Source organism: Camelus bactrianus, chromosome 3 (genome assembly GCF_048773025.1).
Source record: "Camelus bactrianus isolate YW-2024 breed Bactrian camel chromosome 3, ASM4877302v1, whole genome shotgun sequence".
NCBI classification, from domain to species: domain Eukaryota; kingdom Metazoa; phylum Chordata; class Mammalia; order Artiodactyla; family Camelidae; genus Camelus; species Camelus bactrianus.
In genome coordinates, this window is record NC_133541.1 from 55889948 (window position 1) to 55912775 (window position 22828).

The 22828-nt window shown below is 35.2% G+C and overlaps 1 protein-coding gene across 7 annotated transcripts in view; it reads right to left on the reverse strand.

The window, feature by feature from the left end:
• Positions 1-22828, reverse strand: part of SSBP2 (single stranded DNA binding protein 2) — a 248500-nt gene that overhangs the window by 13346 nt on the left and 212326 nt on the right. For all 7 annotated transcript variants that reach the window (XM_010949231.3, XM_010949228.3, XM_010949232.3 and 4 more), the window contains 6 exons: positions 21995-22043; positions 11621-11656; positions 9763-9817; positions 6141-6211; positions 3303-3381; positions 1040-1068 (listed from right to left, as the gene is read on the reverse strand). In XM_010949231.3, the coding sequence (XP_010947533.1) occupies positions 1040-1068; positions 3303-3381; positions 6141-6211; positions 9763-9817; positions 11621-11656; positions 21995-22043 (319 nt within the window). The remainder of the gene's footprint in view (positions 1-1039; positions 1069-3302; positions 3382-6140; positions 6212-9762; positions 9818-11620; positions 11657-21994; positions 22044-22828) is intronic.

Here is a 22828-nt window from a genome sequence, read left to right on the forward strand (position 1 = left end):
AGAGATCCTGATTGTTCCTAAACACAGACATGCAAAGTGCATGTAGAACTTGTGAGGCCAAGCAACCAGGTGATGGAGATATCATGTCAGAATGCCAATTCAATTCTCTCTCTTGCGCTTTCATTTTTGCTTTTTTAGCATTAAGTCTTATTTAAGATTTTCTATGGCTCAATTTTATTTTATTCTCCTTGGCATCAGGAATTTTACTTCATTATACATGAATATAAATTCAAAGTAGCATTAAGAATGGTCTTCCTTTAATGAATTTCTGTATTTATTGACATAAAGCAAACTTCTAAGTCATTCTAATGATAGTTAAAAATTAGTTCTTATCAGCCATTCTAAATATATATGTGATCCACAGAGAACTATTTTAAATTCATCATGACCTAAAAAGTATTTAGGTATTCTTCAAAAAATATAAGGCATCTTAGCAAAGGATTAAATTTAGATACTAAAATATTGAAGGCGGAAAAATGTAGACGTGTGCTATTGGAAGGCTCACTTTCCTATTTCTATTAATATAATTTTCCTCTAATTACTTTTTTTCTCTATTTTGTGGAACTATAATAGTGATTGAGGACATCAGCATTACCTAATGAAGGTTTGAAAGGCAAACAGGATATATAAATGCAATGCCCTTCTAACAGAACAACTACTTTTTTCAAATTTACCTCTTTTAATGTTGCTCTATACTTTACATTTTCAACAGATTACCTAAACTATGTCAGTTTGCTTTACAAATGTGTAATGTTACAACGTGATTAAACTGATTATTATTTACTTGGGTATCTATTAATCATGTATATAGCACGTCCTGTAAATGAATCTTAGCATGCTTTGGAACATTAAGACTCATTTAACCCTTTCCCATAGATTATATCCATTAATATTTTTAACTTCCACTTAATTATATCTGGCCTTCTACTTTCAAACTCTTGTTTGAGAACAAAATCCATAATGTTACTCTAATCATCTTAAGACTTCCATGTGGAATAAAATAAAGATTAAAAAGCAACATAGAATACACAATACTGACCTTGGAAATACTGTCCATATCTCCTGAGCCTGAAACAAAATAGGGAAAGAAAGCCTTTATTAGGTAAAGATTCCATTTGTAAATTATGTATTCCTTTAATATAAATATATGCAAATAGTGCAGTACATTGCATGTATTTTCCAGTGTATATCTCCTGGATTTTTGAATCTCAGAAAATTACTTTCGTCTTAAACTGTATGGTGAGTGTCAGCTGACGGCAAATGCAAGGAAGAATTGTACCTCTAGTTCCCAGTCACCTACTTTTTTGGGTAATGGCAGAATAAGAAACTATTATCATAAATTCCTGAAAGTGAAATACTGGACATATATACCCTACTCAATACAAAATTTAAAAATGTGTATACTAACACAAATATAGATATACATACATGTAAATAAAGAGCAAGAGAGAGATCTCTATTTTCTGAAGTGATGCTTCTGTAAATATGATAAAATATAAAATGGATATTTGCAACAGTACCTGACAATATTCTGAAACATATTTTACTATAATCAAAATCAAAGTATTCTGAATATTAAAAATTTGGTAGCAATCAATATTCATGGCAATCCATCAAAAGTAAAAATGTCTTCAAAATATAGTGTTACAACTTTATTGTAGTTCTTAGGAGAATGGAGAATCAGTACTAATCTCTAAAGAAATCGAATCATAACAAAGAACAATAATCAGATCCTTGCCACAATTTTAGCTTTTTTAAAAAACTTTTTACATTTAAACAATTTTCCTGGCATAAAATATTATTTTAATCTTACATTTCGTCAACAGTCACAAATAAAGTGAGGGCTTATTAACATGATTAATTTACAAACAGGCATAATAATGCTGAATGTACATATGTGATTATGTATATATAAACACATGCAGAAATACTCATTAGAGATGACAAATGTATGTGAAACTCTTCTGCAAATTCTATTTTAGTGAGTAATATATCTGAGAATCTTCTATGACCAAATGTCATTTTTGTGAATGAGCTTACGAATTAAAACACTGAAAAGTGAGTTATTCTGCAGTAAGCTGGAAAGTAAAATTCTAGAACAGTGCTGTCCAATAGAACGTTTTGCAATGATGGAAGTGTTTCTTTGCAGTGTCTGTTATGGTCGCCATTAGCTCATGTGACTGTGCACTTGATGTTACATATGAGTGCAACTGAGGAACTGAATTTTACATTTAATTTCATTAAAAATTAGTCATACATGACTAGTAGCTACCATAATTGGACAGTTCAAATAAACATGTTGAAATCTAGGCAAAATACGCATGGATCCTTAAAAGCATAAAAAGTCTTCCAAAGTGCTACAAAGAATTTCTTGATTACTGAAGTTACATAGCTTTTCAAAGCATCAGAGGCTGGCATTTCCTGACCGAGGGTGGGGTTATGAAGTCTGTGTACAACCTGAGTTACTCATGGGCATAGTTTCTCCAACTTAAGTAAAAGACAGTTCCTTTTCAAAAGAAAAAAATGGTCACAAACGTCCACCGTCACTGTTTATGATACAGTATGATATGATGATGATAAACATATACAAACATAAAAAAAGTCTTTTTTTTTTTTCTTTGTGTTTTGCATTTGGCCTGCTTCCATATACTGCATGTGTGTGACTGGGTCAATTTTGTACCACTTGTCTCTGTTTCTCACTATTGTGAGACTTTTTGTTCACCTTACAGATATTTGGCTCCATTTGGTAAAAAAAAAAAAACAAAAAACCATCATTTATGAATTATCCACACTACTTTATTACAAACACTGACAATGTGGACAGTGTTCTCTCTTAAAAGAATCATTCAGATTATGATTACCAATTTTATTTTTAAAGAGACAAACATTAATACACAAAAACAAAATTAAGAAATTCTTGTAGGAGTTGAAGCTCCTCGGGGACAGTGTGTGTAGATCTTTGGAGATAAGAAGCCTGTTGGGAGGATACCACAGCCCTCCCGGTGCCCAAAGCAGCAGTGTGCCCTTTTATCACAGAACACTCAGATTTTGACAGATTAAAGTAAATGCCTGTGAATATGAGCTGGGTTAGAACAATTCTCACGTATCTGATTTTTCAAATGATCTCCAGCCATCAGAGCCAATATACTGTGGATTAAACCATCAGTCTCAGGTAAAAGCGGAAGCATTTCAAAATGAGTTCCTCCACATGGAAGAACTTTGCAAACCATCATAATGTCCACTATTTAGAATTAAGATTTTGTTTTGAATTCATTTCTGAGCATCAAATTTAATATCCTTACCTAAAGAGCCATTCATGTGATGTGACTCCATTCCTCCTAATCCACCCATGGGACCATCAGACCCAGGGCCCATTGGAAACTATTTAAAAAATGGAGAAAATGACTATGATCACATTGAAAACAGTTATTTATCTTAATGTCATAACATCTGTCTTTAACATTGTAAGACACTTCCACAACTTATCTTCATTTCCATGTCTGGAGATTATTTTTCTAGATTTTTTTCCAGCCTTCTAGATTCTCTACCTCCCTCATTCCATTTCTCTATGTTCAGGCTAATCCTCATTCAGATCCAAATTTTTCTTCTTCAGATATCCTTACCTAGAAAGCACATACATTCCAGTGCAAATGAGATGATAAGCATTCTCTTCCATGCTGTTGACAAATGTTATTATAGACAAGAAGAAGCCTCTAAAGGGATTGGTTTATTAATAAGAATAATTGAATATTACATGCCAACATTAACTTTTTTTTAGTGGACAATCTATCTTTGTTAAAATGGACATGATAAATAATTTCATCTTGCAGGTTAAATACATTAGCTCCTTGGGGATAGCTGAACATAGCCAGGTCTTCTTGGCAGTCTCAACTATGTGAGTTCAATGACAGTTAGAGACATTCAATAGCTGTTAACCTTTTTTAAACTAGCGGTATTTTATTTTCCATTGGAACCTTACATTAGAAGCCTGCTACAACACAGGTGTGAACAGATGTGCTGTGGCAGAGCTGGTGGTGGAGAGTCCTGCCCTCTCAGTCTTTCCCTCAATTCCCCTGGAATACTTCTAAGGAAACTCAGACCCTACTTTGAAGACAAGTTCTCTAGAATTATCTTATGTTTCCAGTTAAGATAGCCTACCAAAAACACTTGCTTTTAAAATTCCCCATGCCCAGAACATTTCTTCCATGTTGTTTGGTGCAGAATACCGAATGCAGTGTGTGTACGTGTATTTACGTGTGTAGATGGGGTGGTGGTTACTAATCATACAGACTTTGGGGGGCGGGAAACTGCCCTCAGCAGACAACCTGTATGGCACTGATTGTGTGTAATCAGATGGTTTTCCATCACTGTGACCACACAAACCACGTGCTTATACATTTTCCCAGAATAACGCCAATTCTGTTGCCTAAAAGTACATGGATGAACTGTTTTCATTTTCAGTAAATAACTTGGAATATGTATGCGTTGAATGAGAGGACAAAGAAATTAACTCTGAACAGTTATTGTCACAAGCATAATTTAGATCTAGGTAAGAAACCAGTGGTGCCCATGAGGCCAGTAGCCCGTGAACCTCCTTGGTCTGGTCCTTTTATCCGCCCCACTGTGCTCTAAACAACTCTTAAGACTGTAGGTATCATACTGGAAGCACATAACACTGCAGTCCTAGCCCTTAGCAGGCATTTGCTTTCACTACCTCTGGCTGAAATGAATGACATTTGAAAAAGTGATATGTTCATCTTCTACTTTCCTTGAATCTCTTATCTTTGTAACAAGTTAGAGAACCAGAATGGAGCACACTGGACGATATCAGTTTAGCTGCCTGCAGAAATATCTTCAGTACCATATGCTCTTGATTTCCTCCCTTCCTCCCTCCCTTTCAAATATCAAGTTTTAAGATATGAAATTGCAGTATGAGGAGCTCTTCTATATGCTGCATTTCTAAAATGAACGTTGCTCATTATCGTATTCACAGTGTTCTTTAAAATCTCTGTGAAAACACCTTTTAGACATTACTGACAGGAAATTGTTTCTTTTTCCGGAAAAAGAATTTATTTGATGATATAAAGAGAATACTGATAACTGGAGGCAGTGCTGCTTAACAGAAATACGCAAGCTGCAAGTGTGAACTACACAAGAAAATTTAAATTTACTAGCAGCCATGTTTAAAAGGTAAAAAGAAACAGGTGAAGTTACTAAGCTATTTACCATACATATCAAAATTAATCATTTCAAAATAGTCAAAAGTTTAATGAGATATTTTACTTTTTTTCTACATTAAATCCTCAAAATCCAGGGTGTATTTCAGACTTGCAGCACATGTCAATTTGGACTTGCTGTATTTCAAGTACCACACCACACTGGACAATTTGTGGTTTCCCTTTGTTGTCTTGACTGCTAGGAAGCTCAATTAAAATACTCATTTCCTTTCTAGATTTTGTTATACTTACGGAAATTTGTCATACATCTGATTTTTCCTTAATTTAAGCTACTGTATATTCATATATATATATCTGTCAATTAACTGTATTTTGTTAGAAATATTTTTTGTTAACATGTGGGTTTTTATCATAGATAAATAACAATTTTCCTGTCCGTTTTTGTGGAAAAATCATGACCATATGCTTTATTAATAATACCCAAATTCTTTCTGTATATCTGCTTCAATTCTATATTTAAACCCCAGATTTCAAAAGTTAAAAGTGAGCATATTCAACTTCCTAATTTAATTTCAAGTTTATCAGGGAAAAAAACCCCCAACCATATGAAGAAATTAGTGATGCTGAAAATGAGGTTAACATAGGTGATTATACATTACCTGCCATTTTCAAACAGTATTAATTATTAGGTATTTGAGATAAAGTAAGGCCATAGACCAACATTTTATAATTGATTAGGTTCAGTTTTACATTTAAGTTATACTGATATGAAATCTTTTGTTATATATGTTATATGTTATGTTTTTTTCAGCCCAGAACATATTAAGAATTTGATTCTTTTGATATCCAATAGGATTCTGTATAATAAAATATAAAGCTTAAACAGTATCGAGGAAAAGGAATGTATTTAGAGTTTAAGTCTTCAAATGCATTCTAAAAATTTTAAAAAAGATTCATATTTACATTAGGCCTGTTAGGTCCAGGAGGTACTGCATTCATTAAAGTATACATGTTGTCTCCAGAGTTGGTGGAATCTGAAACAAAATATTACTTAATTAGTATCTTTCTTTATAATCTTCACCCAAGTCATCACAAAGTAATAATCAAAGATGATCTGGACACTTATGCATATTAACAGCTGCAGTACTTGAAACAGTCATTCCTAATGATCAGAAACCAAGTATCTGTAAATCATTTTCTGACCCAGAAATTATTATTCTAAGGTCATAAATTAGGAGTACCTACCTTGTGTGTGTGTGTGTGTGTGTGTGTGTGTGTGTGTGTGTATATAATATTATGAGTAATCACTTGAATAATCTAGGTCAAAAGGAGTATTACTTTAAAAATCTAAAAGATTGCAGTAAATTTTTAAAAAACACGGATACCTTTTGACTTCTCTAAGCAACTGATATGTATCCATATAATAAAAATCTCTCAAAATTCTGATTAAGTAGCTTTTCAGTTATTTATTTCCTTAGTGGAATATTATGTCCTGGTGGAATATCCTGGCTTAATTCCCACAGAAAGTGACTGGAACAAGACTATACAAGTGGAATGAAATATTCTCTTGCTTGAAGCAAAAGCCAGCTTCCAGTAGTACAACTTTTTTTTTTATTATGATTATTTTTATTGAGTTATAGTCATTTTACAATGTTGTGTCCCACTAGTACAACTTTTAATAAAATTTTTAGCACTCATTTTATTCTTGATTTATTATAATAAAAATAACTAGTGTATACCTATATAAATATATGCAACATTTTATAGAATTTTTAAAAATTTACATTTCATGTCTATTACCTAATTCTAATTAAGTCTTTGAGTATATGTATTTTATAACATATGGCCTAGAGTGAAAGGCTTAATGTTTTCCATTTAGAAACTATCAATTATAAAATGTTTTCCTATTTTTCCAGTTATACAGTTTTCTTAAATATATTAAAGTAGGACTCTCTATTTTGAAAAAGATATTTTTCATATGTTTTGTACTGATTCAAGGCAGAAGGTAAAAATCACTTGCTTTCTCATGGCAGTAACCATAGAGAGGGAAAAGGGCAATTGCTTTTCCTCCTATTTTGAGTTACTAGACATTAATAAATTTATTAGAGTAGTTTAGATGCCATTTATCCATTGTTAAGTGATCCATAAACCTAAATATTATTTTTTACTTCTAGATTAATACATCATGCTGTTGAAAAGTTGAAATGCCCACCTCTGGTTGACCCCTATGTGTTTTATACTGAGTAAGCGCCTAACCTACTTTTGTGGCCATAACTATTTTTACATCCTGTGTACACTATACTCCTGTCAACTCAGGCCACTTGTTCCTTCTTGCATAGGGTCAGACTTTTCCATCTCCATGTTTCTGTTCTTTCTTCCTATGAGCATCTTCTCTACCCAGTCTCCATTTACTGAAATTATACTCACTATTCAAGGTCCATTGCCAATGCCACCTCTTCCATTAAGTCTCATTGTCCCCTGACACTCACAGGTGTGTGGGAGTGCTTCCCCACCCCTGAATTCTGCTTTGCATTATAGTTAATATTTTACTTGTCTTATTCTTCTCTCCTGCTTCCAACTAGGTTATAAGTTCCTTGAGAGGAGGAAAGGGACCATGTCTTACTCATGTTGTGTACTATAGACAATAAATATCTGCTTACTTAGATTCAACTAATGGAACAAATGCCCCTGAAAACTTATCTTTCAGAAAAGCTTGGGTTGCTTTTTAAGCATAGGAAACCTTCAAATGGGTTTTCACCTTTTATTGGCCTTACTAATTTTACTTACTAATTTTAGTAATTAATTTGAAAGGAAGGTGAGTTGTATATTTTAAAACATTCAGAAAGTGAAATTTATATTTTTTTAAGACCAATTAAACATATTATTTTATCTTTAAAAAAACACTAAGTGAATAGGTTGGTATTTTCTGGAAAATGTAGGGCTTTTCATATACAGAAACACTTGACAATGAAGTAGATCTGGCACCTAATTTTTTTGGGGGGGGTATTGACTTCATATTAGAGGACTGACTGTGATAAGGGATGAGTACATAAGAATATGCAAAAAAAGCAAGGACAATATACTGGTGGCAATTTCTGGCTTGAAAGAAAGTGATCAGATTATGTTTTATCTGCAAAGTTTAGTGTTACTCCAAAAATTTCTTTTAGTATTGTAGTGAAGTATTTATTAATCATGTTCTACCTTCATAAATTAAGCCTTAATTTCATCAGATAAGAATGCAAATTTTGGCAAGATGTTCAATTCATATAATTCTATACACAATGAATTGTTTCACTTCTTTTAAGATTCTCTGAAGACAGAGATCCATGAAATGTTTATGATGTATTCCAAAGAGTTAGTAAAGCAAAGTAAAATTTTGAATTAAATATCAAATTTATGCTTTTTCTAAATTAAAGATTCCAAATTTAAAAATAATTATTTATTGGTATGATTAATGACACTTAATTTCAAGCTTCTATATATCTAGATGTCAGCAAACCAGTGCAACATAATAAACAGTGCAACATAATAATTTCTAATTATAAAAATTTTCCATCAGTTTCATTAGCCAGAAGTGAAAACTGATAAAAGTCTTAGCCTATTTCTTTGTTACCTACTTTCTAGATTTCAGTGTTATATATATTTTAAAATAACATTGTGATCATACTGTATCAAATCATGAACATGTATTTCCCCATGTCATTAAAAAAAATTCTTTGACAATAATTTTAATGGCTACATTATAGTTCATAAAAAGTTAATTTAAAAAGTTCATTAAAACTGGATTAGGTATGAAGGTTGTATCTATTTCACTGTTATAACAAACGAGCATCCTCCTACATGATTCTTAAATTGTATCTCTAATCATTTTGAGTAGTAGGATTATAGAATCAGGTGGTATAAACTTTCTCACAGCTCTTGGTACATGTTGCCAGAGCACTTTCTAAGAGGGCTGTGTCCCAGTTATAGTCCTCAAGACACATACATTTAATAGTTTGTACTAAAGTTTTAAAGAAAAGAGAATGATACTTAAAATAATTATATTAAGAGATTACAGGAATACTGAGGTACTTTAAAAGATTAAAAAACTTTCCACACTACATAGTGGGTTTATTAGCTAACTAATGAATACCTTAGACATGCAGGCTAAGTGATATTGTAATTGTAAGCACATCCACATCTATCTAGATCCTACTATGGTGGGTCTACTTTGCTGTATTAAACCTAACGGATCCATGTACTTCATGTGTTACTTATGCAGAAATTTTCTAAATTGTGAGATCTGGATCTTTTTCACAGTCTCAAGCAGACTTTCAGTCAGATAAGCTACTGGGAAATTCATACAGATCAACACCATTTCATTCTAATTAATTCTGTCACCCACACAACAAGAATTTCCTAAATGCTTAAAGTAATTGGACAATAAGCTACTTAAGAACACTATTTCTTCCTACTTGCTACCTCTACTCGACTTGTGAAGCCATCAATGAGGTAATGAATACTACTACATTTCCTAAGAATCTCTGTATTTTGTGATTTTTAGTCTAAGAGTCAAATGCCCACGTGGCTAGTTTGATTACAATACCTGCTGGACTAGGCATGATGGGTGTTCCTGGTGGCCCTCCACCTCCTGGAGGACCCTAAATAATTATATACAAAATTTCAGTAAAAGTCAGGCATATCATTAAACAATATAAGGAAAAACAAAAGAAAAGTTAGACTTTATAATAATCCAGTTTGAAAGTAATAGAGGAAATTATTTTCTCCATAATTTATTTTCTTTGAATGCACAATCATTTCAATGTTATGCAAAATATAATTTAGCTTAAATATGCAGATACTGTTTTGACACGTTTCCAAAGACAATGAGGCTGTAACACTGATTTATTATTCATGACTTAATCACATCTGGTATAATGAGGTTAAGGAGAAACCATTTAATGGGGCCTTTACAAATCCATAAAATAGAAATATTTCATGTGTATCCTTGATTTAGTTTACTGTAATCTTCTTATATTTTGTATCCCTGGCTTTTATAGGCAGCTGAATACCAAAAGATACTCATATATTTAAAAAGATACATTGATGCTCTTCTATCAGTTTCAACTGCAACACTTCTGGGGCATTATAACTTGAGCTATCACATCAGTTAGAAATGAGAGGTAATGTTGACTAATGCTGAGGGGTTCCTAAGGCTGTGGCTACGCCATCAATCTGAAATGGATATTAGGTGATTCTAAAGTGAATTCACACAACCGAAATGGTAATTCAGGCAATGGGTTTTAGAATTGTCAGATGTACAGTAATCAGATTAACTATTAAGTGGCTAAATTTTCACTTCACTCTCAGTATAGAGACATAGCCCATTAATTATTTCAAGTAATATATTTATTGCTATTTATTAGACAACTTAAATTTACTTTCAAGTAAGTCTAATTTCATAAAACTATATTGGGCTTATTCTTAATTGACTTCAAGAAAAATTAGGTTTTTCCAAACTTCCTTACTTTTATTTCTGTTTCATAGAGAATGTGAAAAAAATTAGTCTTTCTTAGTTTGGATAGCTTAAGGGAACACTGAACGCTAAGTTCACAGGTCTAAAACACCATGTGCTTTTCACTGTGTTCATGGGACATTATTTCCACGAAGGGTGAAACGCTCATTGATCTCCTTAAGTACTCCTTTTTCCTGCTCTAGTTAGTCACCAGCTCCGAAAACTTCCTTAGGAACGGTTTTCCTTTTTACCGTTTCATCCTTGCCTCTCTGCTAGGCATTTCCCCTGAAGTATTATAACAAGTCATCTATGATGGCCTTAAGATGCAGCAAGGATTATAATGTTATGATGGTTAAAAGGTTATTTGTAGGTTTAAGAGGTCATGTAAAACCTGATAATTTGACTTCATGTCTATATGAATAATTGGGAAATTTTAACATGTACTAAATGATAAGAAAAAGAGTAAGTGCTCTCGATTTCTAAGAGTGAAAACTAAAAAAATCCTTCCAATTACCAGTCATTATTTTGCTATCTGAGTCTCTTCAGGATTGGGAGAAAGTTTAATGTCTTCTTAGACTTTCTGTAAGGCGGGTGGGGTACTCAGGGGGTGGGTATGGATTGTTCTGGAAAACTGCAAATTCAAGCATATCGTTGTGTAACTGAGGACAGCTTTCTTCATGATTGGACAGAGTGTATCTTACTGGTTTACAGAAACATATGCTGAAGTAAAACACGGTACTGAGGGCAATTTTGGCCAGATTGATAACTGTTTCACTAATGAACATCAGCATATGTACTGGGGTTGGCAGACGAAACAACTCAGTACAAATCAGATGTTCACTTCTTGGCCAATACACAGGGGCTCTTCTTAACATCTGGACAACTATTTCATTGCCCAAATAAAATGTAACATCAGTTTTTATGAGCAAACAAACCCAAATGTACTTACTACATAATTCCCAGGAGATGCTGAGGAGTATGGTATCTGGAACATGAACAGGACAAAACATATATATGTATTTTGATTCACGTGGCAGGAGTGGAGATTGACTTAAAGTGAATCTATTTTCTAACTGATCAAGCTTTAAAATTTATCACAAAGGATAGTAAAAGATAAAGGGAATTATATCTGAGTAGTAAAAAACTGAATAAAATGCAGTATTATCTTGAATTTACAAAAAAGTGAATTTCAGTCAAGAGGAATTTAGACAGAATTACAGCTTCAAGTTATATTGCTTTCAAGGCAGTTGTACTCACTGCTTGATACTAATGACACTTATTCTGTAATTAGGAAAATATATATTTGTGCAGCTAAAAGCCAGAAACCAGAATATTTCAAATTAGTAGCCTTTACAGATGCAATTTCTAATTTATGTGCATTCTGGGATACATTATTTTTTGTTTAAAGACAGGTTTCAGGCTACTATATTCATGCAGTAGGGGTCAACTCTTGATATACAGACCTCACCTTTCCTCATTTTCTTTTCTAATTAGCTTCTACAAAACAACATAATAAATGCAAAAGATTTTGCTAATACGTCTCCAAAGACTACTAATTTGTGGAGAACAGCTATGAGTAACAAATTCCCTCTTTCTCTTTAAGTCCAAGCTCTTAACTGAGCTCTTTTCTAGAGATTAGAAGGTATTAATACAACTTTGTTATGATAATTTAAGAAATGAAAACTGGGAAACATACATTTAAAAATAAACCCTTATGTGTGGAAATTAATCGAGAAGTTAGGTCCAAATGCACTTTTTTCACATGAGCTCACTACTTACATCTTTCAACTTCTGCACATCCAGAAAAGACATTTTTGCCTTATTCTGAAAAAAGCCAATACGTTACTGTCTTCCTGGAGTAAGACAGCCATGGCCAAAACAGGACTTTAAGAGGAGTGAAAAGATTATAGTGCCTGCACCTAAGTGCTCCCTCCACCCCAACATCTTCTACATATTAAACATAAAAATAAGATGAAATCATAAAGTAAGGAGATGGGAGTACAACAAAGGTATGGTTTTCCTCTGATTTTAATATTAAGTCATTTGAGACCTCTTTCCTCACTGTTTGGTGTTCCTGCTTTGCCTTAAGCACAGACCACGTGGGTCTCAGCCTCTGTCCATCTATGGGTAGTTCAGCCCTGCAGACGGCCGTTACCAGCGTGCCCAGTATCACCAGTGATGACAGTTACTTCTATGGCTATCGGGATCCCTATGGCAGAAAACATTTATTCGATGTGGGGAATGAATACGGCTTTGCTCTCTTGGGTCCCTTGTAGTTCATGATCTGCCATCCGTCCTCTGCTTCATATTATTTTAAACAAGTGTACCTGCCTTCTCCAAATCACCAACTTATCTCCTTGTAATTTCATCTCCTTGTAACTTCAGCTCCTGGCTCCTGTTCTTCTGCCTCTATTGCCTACCATCATTCTTAAGCAACATCAAGATATGATTTAACCATTTTTTAGAGCTTTGGAACTGACATTTCGCTGCCTTTCCTTTCCTTTCCAGTATACCCGCCTTTTCCATTTGTGAGTATGGTGACATCCTAGGAGTTTTTATACAGACATCTAAACAGCTTTCCCGACTGACACACCTTCCTTGTTCCTTTGCTGTTGAACAAGAAATATTCTATGTTCTATCCAGAATCTTATTCCATCACAATTCCTCTGTGTTTACTAGGTCCGTTATTTCCCCGTAAGTTGCCTGTGCCCCTCCCCTATGCCGTCTTCAGCATTTTGTTTCTATCTCCAATGTCTTAAATTCATTATCCCAAAGCCTCCATTGTTTGATCTCTCTGATCACCATCTAGCCAACTCTTCTGTTTTATGGTAGAGATTTCCTGGCAAGAAACACAAAATAGGGTTGATAAGGTACAAAATATAATCATGTTCTCCAACTTCAACCTAGCTTTCACTAACTGGGAATGTTTTGGCTCAGCCTTCATGGAAACTCCAAAGCATTCTAGTGGTGGGCCAGCGAACTCGGGGGAAAAGTTCCAATTGGTAGCATTTGCCAACTTACATGGTGTACATATTCCTATATGGCCGATTTCAAGCTACCGAAGATTAGCCCACAAAATTCCTGTATTTTTAACAAGTGACTGTGGTGAGCTGGCCCTCATTGGTGGCTATACCATCATGAGTTGGAAATTTACACTTCTGTCATACATTAAAGCCATCCAGTTCTTGCTACGCCATCATCTTCAGCTCAGCACTCCATTATTTAGAGATTTAAAATTTCATCCATTCATCTCAGGTAGGGAAAAAAAAAGCCTTTGCTTTTCCAAAGCTAGCCCCTCCTGACCATCCCGTTCTCCTAAGTCCTTGCTCCTTTCATACTTTTTTTTTTTTGACTAGAAATTGAGTTTACTGGGGGGACAGCAGAGGAACTGTAGTTCAGGAATCGCAAACTGTAGCCATCTACAGACGAGTTGGTTGAAGGTGTGGGGCGGGCTATATTAATATGGAAGGAAGCTTCTTTTATAGTCTAATGTCTCCCTCTTTAAATACAGTTAAATATAATAAACATTTTAAAATATTTTTTAAAGTCTGTTATCTCATCTAATTGTTCAATTTCTTTCCATTTTGCCACGTCAAACTCTCTAATTCTGGCTTATACCCACTGTTTCTACCTCATAGTCTTTGATGTCCTCATTAAAAGAAAGGGAGCATTTGGGCTTCTACCCCTAGCACTTCCCCGAACCTACACTCTTGTTACAGCAGTATCTGCCAGGCTAGCGTGAGAAACAAAATATAACAATGTAGGTAGACGTACTCTGTGGGTGCAGAGGATATATTTGAGCTGCGTAGCTGGGACTTAGAGTAAGGGTCCATTAGAAAGACAAAGAGAAGGACCAGCATTTTTAAAGAAGAAAAATGTGGAAGTACATAGTTTGTTACGGAAATGGTATGTGATATTACACAGCTGTGCAGGGTGGGACTTAGAGGGGGTGTGGTAAATGATGAGGCTGTGGTCAGACTGAGTTTATGGTGTAGGAAATAGGGAGTCAGGTTCTAAAGAGATGTTCATATTTGTGTTTCAGTAAGATAACTCTAGAGGCATTTATGGAACGTGAATGCAAGCTAGGAGACTGCTGCAAGAAGTCTAGGCAAGAGATGATAAAAAGTGTTCTAGGCAATGCTGATTAAGGTAAGTAGGAGCAAGAGAATTTGACAGGCTTTTCATAAATGTACTCTAGGGCTTGGTGACAAACTGAGTGTGGTGGACACGGGAAGGGAGAAGTTACGGTAATTGCTAGGTGGATGCTGTCGCTAGTAATTTATATATAAGGAATTGTGGAACGGGAAGTTTGGGGAATGTCTGACATTGAATTTGAAGGCACTAGTACACATTGAGATAGTTCTGATTGACAGAAATTTAGGAATACAGGTCTAGAACTCATTAGATCAAGACTAGAGATAAAGGTTCAATTGAATACATTTCCATTTTGTGTTGTGCACAATAGTTAATCTGGGGTTTGGTTAGATTTAGTGATAGTTGGAAATGTTAAAGTGAAAAAAGCCCGAGACTGGCGTTAAAGAACAGTAGCAATTAAGAAAGAGTGGATGATGTGACTGGAGGAAAATCAGCAGAAAAAATCTTACAAGAAGTCAAGCAAGTTAGACTTTTAAGAAGCAAGGAATGGGCACAGCTTGACTAGGAAATGCCTAAACTGGGCTCTTTTTGAGCCCTATTTGGCTCAAGTCTTTCAACCTTTCTGTCATACACCCAAGGATAAATAATAAAAAGGAATATGTTAGTACAAATATGGAAAAAAATAAACATTAAAATGGAAAGAAATTAATAGACACTTAAAACCAAGGTATCAAATATTTCAGAAGTCAGGTATGATAAGGACAGAAAAAAAGTCATGATATTTGGTTGGTAGGTAGGTCACCAGTAACCTTCAGAATAGTACTTTTCATGGGAATTGATGCGGTTGAGAAGTCAGTTCAGTGAATCTTTGTAAATCATCACCTGCTGTTTCAGGCATTACACTGTCACGTAGTAATGAAAGGACATGAGGATCAAGGAATTCATTGTCCAGTTGAACTGAGTGAGAATCTCCATGTGAGATGCGGGATGGGCTTTAAGGCTGAGGGAGGGTTGAGAGAACTTTTCTATCAGCTGCCCACTCCCAACTCTGGAGGAGTGGAAGACTAGTTTGTCTTGGGATTCTGTTCATGGGCATAGTGTTAGGGAAAGTTCCAGCCAACGGAAAGGGATAGAGGAGTGGAAGACTAGTTTGTCTTGGGATTCTGTTCATGGGCATAGTGTTAGGGAAAGTTCCAGCCAATGGAAAGGGATAGACTAAAAACTCCTTTAGAAAAACAAATGAGCAAGATATGCAAAGAGGCAACAAGAGGTGGAACAGAGAGGACAGATGAGAGGGTCAGCACTGAGAAGGAACGTGACTAAGGGGCTGATAACTTTGGAGGTAAAGGGTGGAATTCGAAGAAATTTGAGTTTAGTAACCTTTTCTCCTCTGCAAAATATGAGACAACTTTAGCTGATAGAGGGGCAGAGATAAGGAAGGAGAGCAGGAAAGGCATGTGAATAAGGAAGAGTGAAAAATTGTTGATCAAGTATCAGTGAGGAGTCAGCAGAGGATGAAGGTTAAAGACTTAAATTATAGTATCTTAAGCACAATTACAGAAACACGGGGTAGGCATTTTGGAAGAATCGAAGGTGGTGTTCTACAAATACTTGAAATTTAACATTCCACAAACGAAGCTTACCGTCGACCCTCTAAACTGGCTTCTTTTCCTAATTCTGTCTGTGTTACTCCCATCCTCCCTGATAACTGGGTTCAAAGACCTGAAATCACCTTCAACTTCTTCATTCTCTTTCTCCCTCAGTCCAACAAGTCACCAGGGGTTTTTGATTCTACGTGTGAAATTTATCTCTGTCATCCTTTCTCCACGGCTCTCCCTCAGGCTCTGACAACTACTGTTACAATACTGTCCTGACGTTGTTTCCCTCTGTATCCATTTTATATTCCATCTTCCTAAAATACAGCTTTGTTCTACATAGGTGACAATTCCAGATTTCTCAGCATTCAAAGCCCTGAACACATCGTGGTCCCATTTTTTCCCCCAGCTTTGTCGTCCTCTGTGCCTTCCCAGTCTACCCTCCCAGCCACTGAGAGTCTAATAATTTTCCCTCACACGTTTCCTGCATTTCCCTTTCTCATTATTTTTGTTGAGGCTTTTCTTCACCTCTAGTGACCAGATTCTAACGTAATTAGTCTTCTCCCCGCACCCACCCCCCGTATGCTATACAAGATATCCATTAATATGAAATGAAAGCTGAAAATGCAGATATGGAAGATAAGCAAGATCAGAGAGCTGGGAGAACAGGATCCTAGACAAGAATCTCTTATTTGACTTACGATAAAATTATATTGTCTGGCTAAGCTAGACAGGTAATTCAAGGGCTGTGACAAGAATCCAAATACTCTGAAATATCCTGACTCCTAATATCCATGACTGTGTTGCTGTGGTAGGGAGGAAGAGCAGAATAACTAGAGATTTTTGGTTTCATTTAAAAAAAAAAAAAAAAGATTGGCTAAGTAGCTTAACATCTTAGCTAAGTAGCTTTCTTCAACCGTGAAGTTTTAAACTACCTTATAAGCACTGAAATTAAGTTCAACAGAAATCAGGGAGGGCACCGTTATCTATGTCACTGTAAAGTTGAAACGATTCTATTAATTTTCGTGTCCTTTTTAAAAAATGAGCATCTGTTTGTGCAGGGCGGAGCCTATTTTGGAGTAAGATATTTGTTTTTCTCCAGTTTAATCACTACAGTAGATCCTTGTTTTCCCTCAAAGAAGTTTCCTCTTTTTCCTGTCAAGCTAATGAGTTAATGCTATTTTGAACACTGGTTGTTTCAGCCTATCCCTTCTTCTGCTAAGAATTCCTTGAATATTCTTTGAATCACACCTCTCTTATTTTTCCGTTTTTCCAAAATATCTTATTTTGGCTTGGATGGGGCTCCGGGAGTGGGTGTGTGACCCAGCCTGGCCCACAGAGCACTGGTCGTAACAGGATCATGAATGAGCCTGGACCCAAGCTAAACAAAACCAGTTCAGGTGGTTATTCCCAATACTTGTGCTTAACTGATAGTTATTCCCAATATTCTTTTGTGTTCAACAGGGACTCATGAGCATACAAATCTGGAGCTTCACACAGCCTTCTTGCCAGACAAGGGGAACAAAGGTAAGCCATGAGGAGAGATGGGTCTTGGTGACACGATTAGAATGCTTGGGACCAAATGTGCCCCAAAGCAAATTTATGTCTAGACTTTACACATACATGGTCCAGTAATACTGTCAGTATGAGCCTAGTTTGGTTGGTTTTCTGTACCTTGTAATCAAAAGTGTCTCTAGACAAAGCTAATTAAGGTATTTTCGATAAAAGCACTTGCTACTTAATGCTTAGAACTTGCTTTATAGCTCAACTGAAGTGCACAGTTCTTTGCAAAACAAATAAAAAAGAAAAAATAGTTGGTGGATTTATAGATAAATTTCCAAATAAGAATCTGAGGCCAATACTGTAATGCTCAGAGTGAAGGAAGTTAAAAGTCAAAATCATACTTTTATTTTGAATTAAAAACATAAATTTGTCCTTAAAAGTGTTTCTCCTGCTGCTATGTAGAAAGGGTGCCAAAAACATTTTTGATCAAAACACTTGTTCATGACAAAACTATGTATAGATAAAGATCAAGCAGGTAAATAAATATATTGTGGGCAATGTTGTAGGCAGATTGCTCACTTTCAGAGAAGTATGTTGTAAACATGGGAAGCAGAGAGTCTAGAATGAACTCGTGTTGGATTGGGGCTGAAGCACCAGTGTGCACCCAGGGTTTTAATACATACAGATACAGAAAGATAGAGATGTGTGCGGGTGTGTGTATATGCATACATCTATATCCTACTTCTGCTGGTTGAGAGGGCTAGGAGCTGTACCACTCCAATGGGCTCTAAATACTTCTTTCCACTAAAAGGAATCAGGGACCCTTAAAGAAATGGCTGTTTCTAGGGTTAAGGCTGGGAAAATATAAGATGAGTTTCAAAGTGCTCAAAGAATAATGAGGACATGTCAAAAGGAACAAGGGGGTTTCAGTTGGCCAAATCTGGAATGATTTTAGTATCTAAAAACCTAACGGACAGAGTAAGTATCCACAAGTATATTGGATACATATGAATGAATGGAGAAAAAAGAAAAACTCTTTGTTATAATAGAAAGTCAACTCATAAATGGAGAAGGAAAGAAAGAATTAGAAAATAGCCGTGTGGCAACCAGCACAGTGGAAAAATAACAATTCAGGCAAAAATTGTCAGTGGATGCCCGAAGTAGCAGATTACAGTATGATCTTTACAATAGTGTCAAACCATGTCTCCACGAGTTGATAATTACAAAGGGGAAAACAGCAATTCTACAGTGGAGAAAGCTAACAAGCACCATCTTAACTAAGTGATCAAAGTTAACATTACAAATAATGCACAAATCACCATCATACACCTCCTGAAATGACACACTGAGCAAAACACAAAATTGCCTCTGCAGATTCCTGTCATATATATAGAACCTGAACCTAACCATGAAGAAACAACAGACAAGACCAAATTATAGGACATTCTACCAAACACCTGGCTTACATTCAACGAAATGCCAGAGCTGAGAAAGACAAAGTAAAGTTGAGGGTCCTGTACCAGGTTAAAGGAGACAGAGAGACATGACAGATGAAAGCAGCAGGTAAACTGGGATTTCTGTTGTTGTTGTTGTTGTTACAAAAGACATTGTTGGGACAACTGGTGAAATCTAAATAAGGAGAGTAAATGGGAAAATGGAATTACATCAGTGTTAATTTTCTTACGTTGATCATTACGCTGTTTATGAAAGATAATGTCTTTGTTTTTAGAAAACACAAAGTATTAAAAAAAACAGTATATAAAATTATTTGGAAATAGCAAAAACAAAACACCCAACCACTTTAGCATGCTGCCCTGAGGAGCCAGAGGCTTACTGTGCTAACAAAATGAAAAGTATTTGTAACTTTAAATACGGACAGAAAGTCCAAAAAACTTGGAATTCAAAATAATACAGATGAATTGTCACTACAATATTATCAGTGGTATTTAGGGAAAAAGGTCCCTATACTTCAGCTTTGTTTCACGTAAGCCTTACGTTTTTTTGCTAGAAAGTCATCAGTTGTCTGATTTGTTTCCTGTTCTCATATTGTATCAATTTTAGAGGAATGCTTTTCCTTCCTGTGCTCAGGATGACGACTCCTTTCTCTTTCAGAAGAGAAAACTATAGGCGTTGCCCACTACTCTTCCCAGTTCATTCTTTGAGTGATGGGAGATGTAGCCACATGGGGTACAATTTAACAAAGGGATAGCTTTCGATTCGATTACGTGCCTACATGGGTGCTGGTCAAATGCCCATTTCAGAGTGGTTGTTGGACAGCAGTTTGATATGCAGAGCGCCTACCCTAATTCCTAGTGTTTCTCAGGGTCTAAAATAATGCAGAGCTGCCGACCTGATACGGTACTTTCCTCCTGCACAAACAGTGCTTAGCTCTGTGAAGTCCCAAAGAGTTTTTTAGGAACCTAAAAACTAAAAATCATCAGAAAGCGTAACACTCTCCACATCTCTGCCTCTAGCTAATACTCTTTTCTTGGATAACATACCTGCTAGGTACAATGCACCATCCTCAATATTAAATCCTGCCCACCTTCTAAGTGGCTTTTGGAGGATAGAGTCTCCAGGTGAGTGTAGAAAAGGAGGTTCTGCAGGAGGTGGGCAGCAGGGGGTGTGAACTGCACTCTGGCTTGCCTGCAACGGGCAGTAGGGAGCTGGCTGGCTGGGCTGACAGTGAGGAAAGAGAGAGGGTCTTCTTGCTTACTAGTTATGGCGGACCATCAATTGTGCATTTTATTTTTAATCCCGTTTCATCAGACATGTGGATAACAGAAAGTCTTTACAGATTCTGGCAAATAGGAAGATTGGCAAGAATTTTCGCTGTTATTAAAAAATTGTTTTTCTGCATCTTTATATCTGTTTTAATAGGGAGTTCAAAGAAAGTATCTTGAGCTGCTGGTTAGGTGCCATCTTAAAGTGGAATCTTGAAAGTTGAAAGTCATAGCAAGAAGCAAATAGAAATGTGAACTGTTCAAAAGAATATAATCAAACTAAAAGAATTTTGGAGGAGTAAAGGAGTTACATTACAACATAATCGGGCAAAACAGTATCTTAAAAGATTTATTGAAATTAATGGATGCAACATCATCATTCTCTCTACCCCAAACAATTTTATTTAATTAGCAAATGTCATAGTTATTGAAACTAAGAGATACACAGAGAGTAGAAATGTTTTCTCTAAAAATATGAGTTACATAATTGAGAAGAATGATTTCTGCTTTAGAACAGCAATGGGTTTAGGATGATTCTTTCTATACCATCCACACCTTACTTTAAATTTTCTTCAAGTTTAAATTAACATTAAATAGTGGATCAGCTTCATGTTTATTTAGCCTCAAGGCCACTGCTAGTCAATAAGGTACCTCTGTGCATATTAGCAAAAGGCATCCATTCTGGGCAGATGCTCCATGGACTTCACAAGTGGAAAACAGCTGTATTTCAGCTTCCTACTGACTCTGTTGACTCAGGCACCTTTGTGCAGAGCACATACTACACAGATGTACAGAGCAGAACCCACATACTGAAGAACTCCAGATGCACATATTTGTGACATTATTAAGAGAAAAATATTTATGCAGTCAAATCACGGCCACGTAACATATAAAGAAAATTCCCAGGATGTCAGATACATAGGTACAAATGTAAGGATGGCAATTTAGCCCACAGCACGAGGCAAATGTGTGCTTGCTTCTGAGGGAGGGAGAGAGCAAGCCGGCTTGTAACTAGAACAGCAGACATAATCATAATAACTCAGATAGAGATTGATTTGATTTGGCAACTTTAGTGATTATTATAGTTATTTTAGAAGATCAAATCACTTTTATGATAGATTTTATGATAAATATAGCCTACTGTAGTATACTTAAGTCATACTGTTTCTCTATCTTTGAAGATCTGTTAATCTACATAGAATGCATGTTTATATTAGATCTTGAAATAAAAAAATACACAATTTCAAGTTATACACATTTTCTAAAAATATACACAAATGTATTTTTTGAATGATTACCTAAAAAACAAAAAGGTTGATATAACCAACTACAGGGCTTTGAAAAGCAACAGATTTTTGTTGTTAAATGCTACAAAGTGCAAAGAAAATGAAAAATGCATATACTCACTGAATTGGCATTTGTTGGGTTTGGCCAAGGTCTACCACCACCTGGCCCCCTAGAAGACAACATGATAAATGAAATTTTACCTGATGCCACAATAAGCAATAATATCTTAAAATAATAATGTTTATAATTCAGTTACTATGCAGTTCTAGTTCAGCACTGAAATTACTCCTTACATTTATTTTCATAGCTTTTTTATTTCTAAAATCCAAAAATTTTATCATTCCCCAAAACAGATTTCTTCCCAAATCAAACTACTTCTAGTAAGCCCAGTTTTATTTTAAGTTCATGTTTTAAGTATAAATGTGGTAATCATCTATAGCAGTAAATATGTACATTTAGTTAAATCATTATGAAAGCATGCTTTTGGAATAAAAATCACAAATTATGAAATAAACATAAACTATAATCTTGTGACATCAATATAAGCACTGCCCGTATCATTCAAAATGAAAATGAAATCATTTGTAAGATAAATTATACATAAAATGATTATTCGTATTAAGTTCCAAATAAATAAATGTAAATAATGTCCAAACTTGCCTCCTCTTCAAAAAAATTGCATAGACTATCACATAACTTTATATACATGTATATATTAACCTGTCTTTCAGTGCTACTGATGATGTAGTTAATATTAAACAAGAAAATCACATTTCTTGTTTTCGTAATTGTAGTTCAAGACAGTGGCCAGAGTAAATTTTGGGAGACTTAGGAGGTAATCTATGCCAATATATTATTTCACTTTAGGGTGGAGGAAAATGTTTCATATTCCATAGCTTAAAAGGACATAAAGCTTTTAAAACAAAGTTAATGCCTAATTAATTAAGTCCAAAA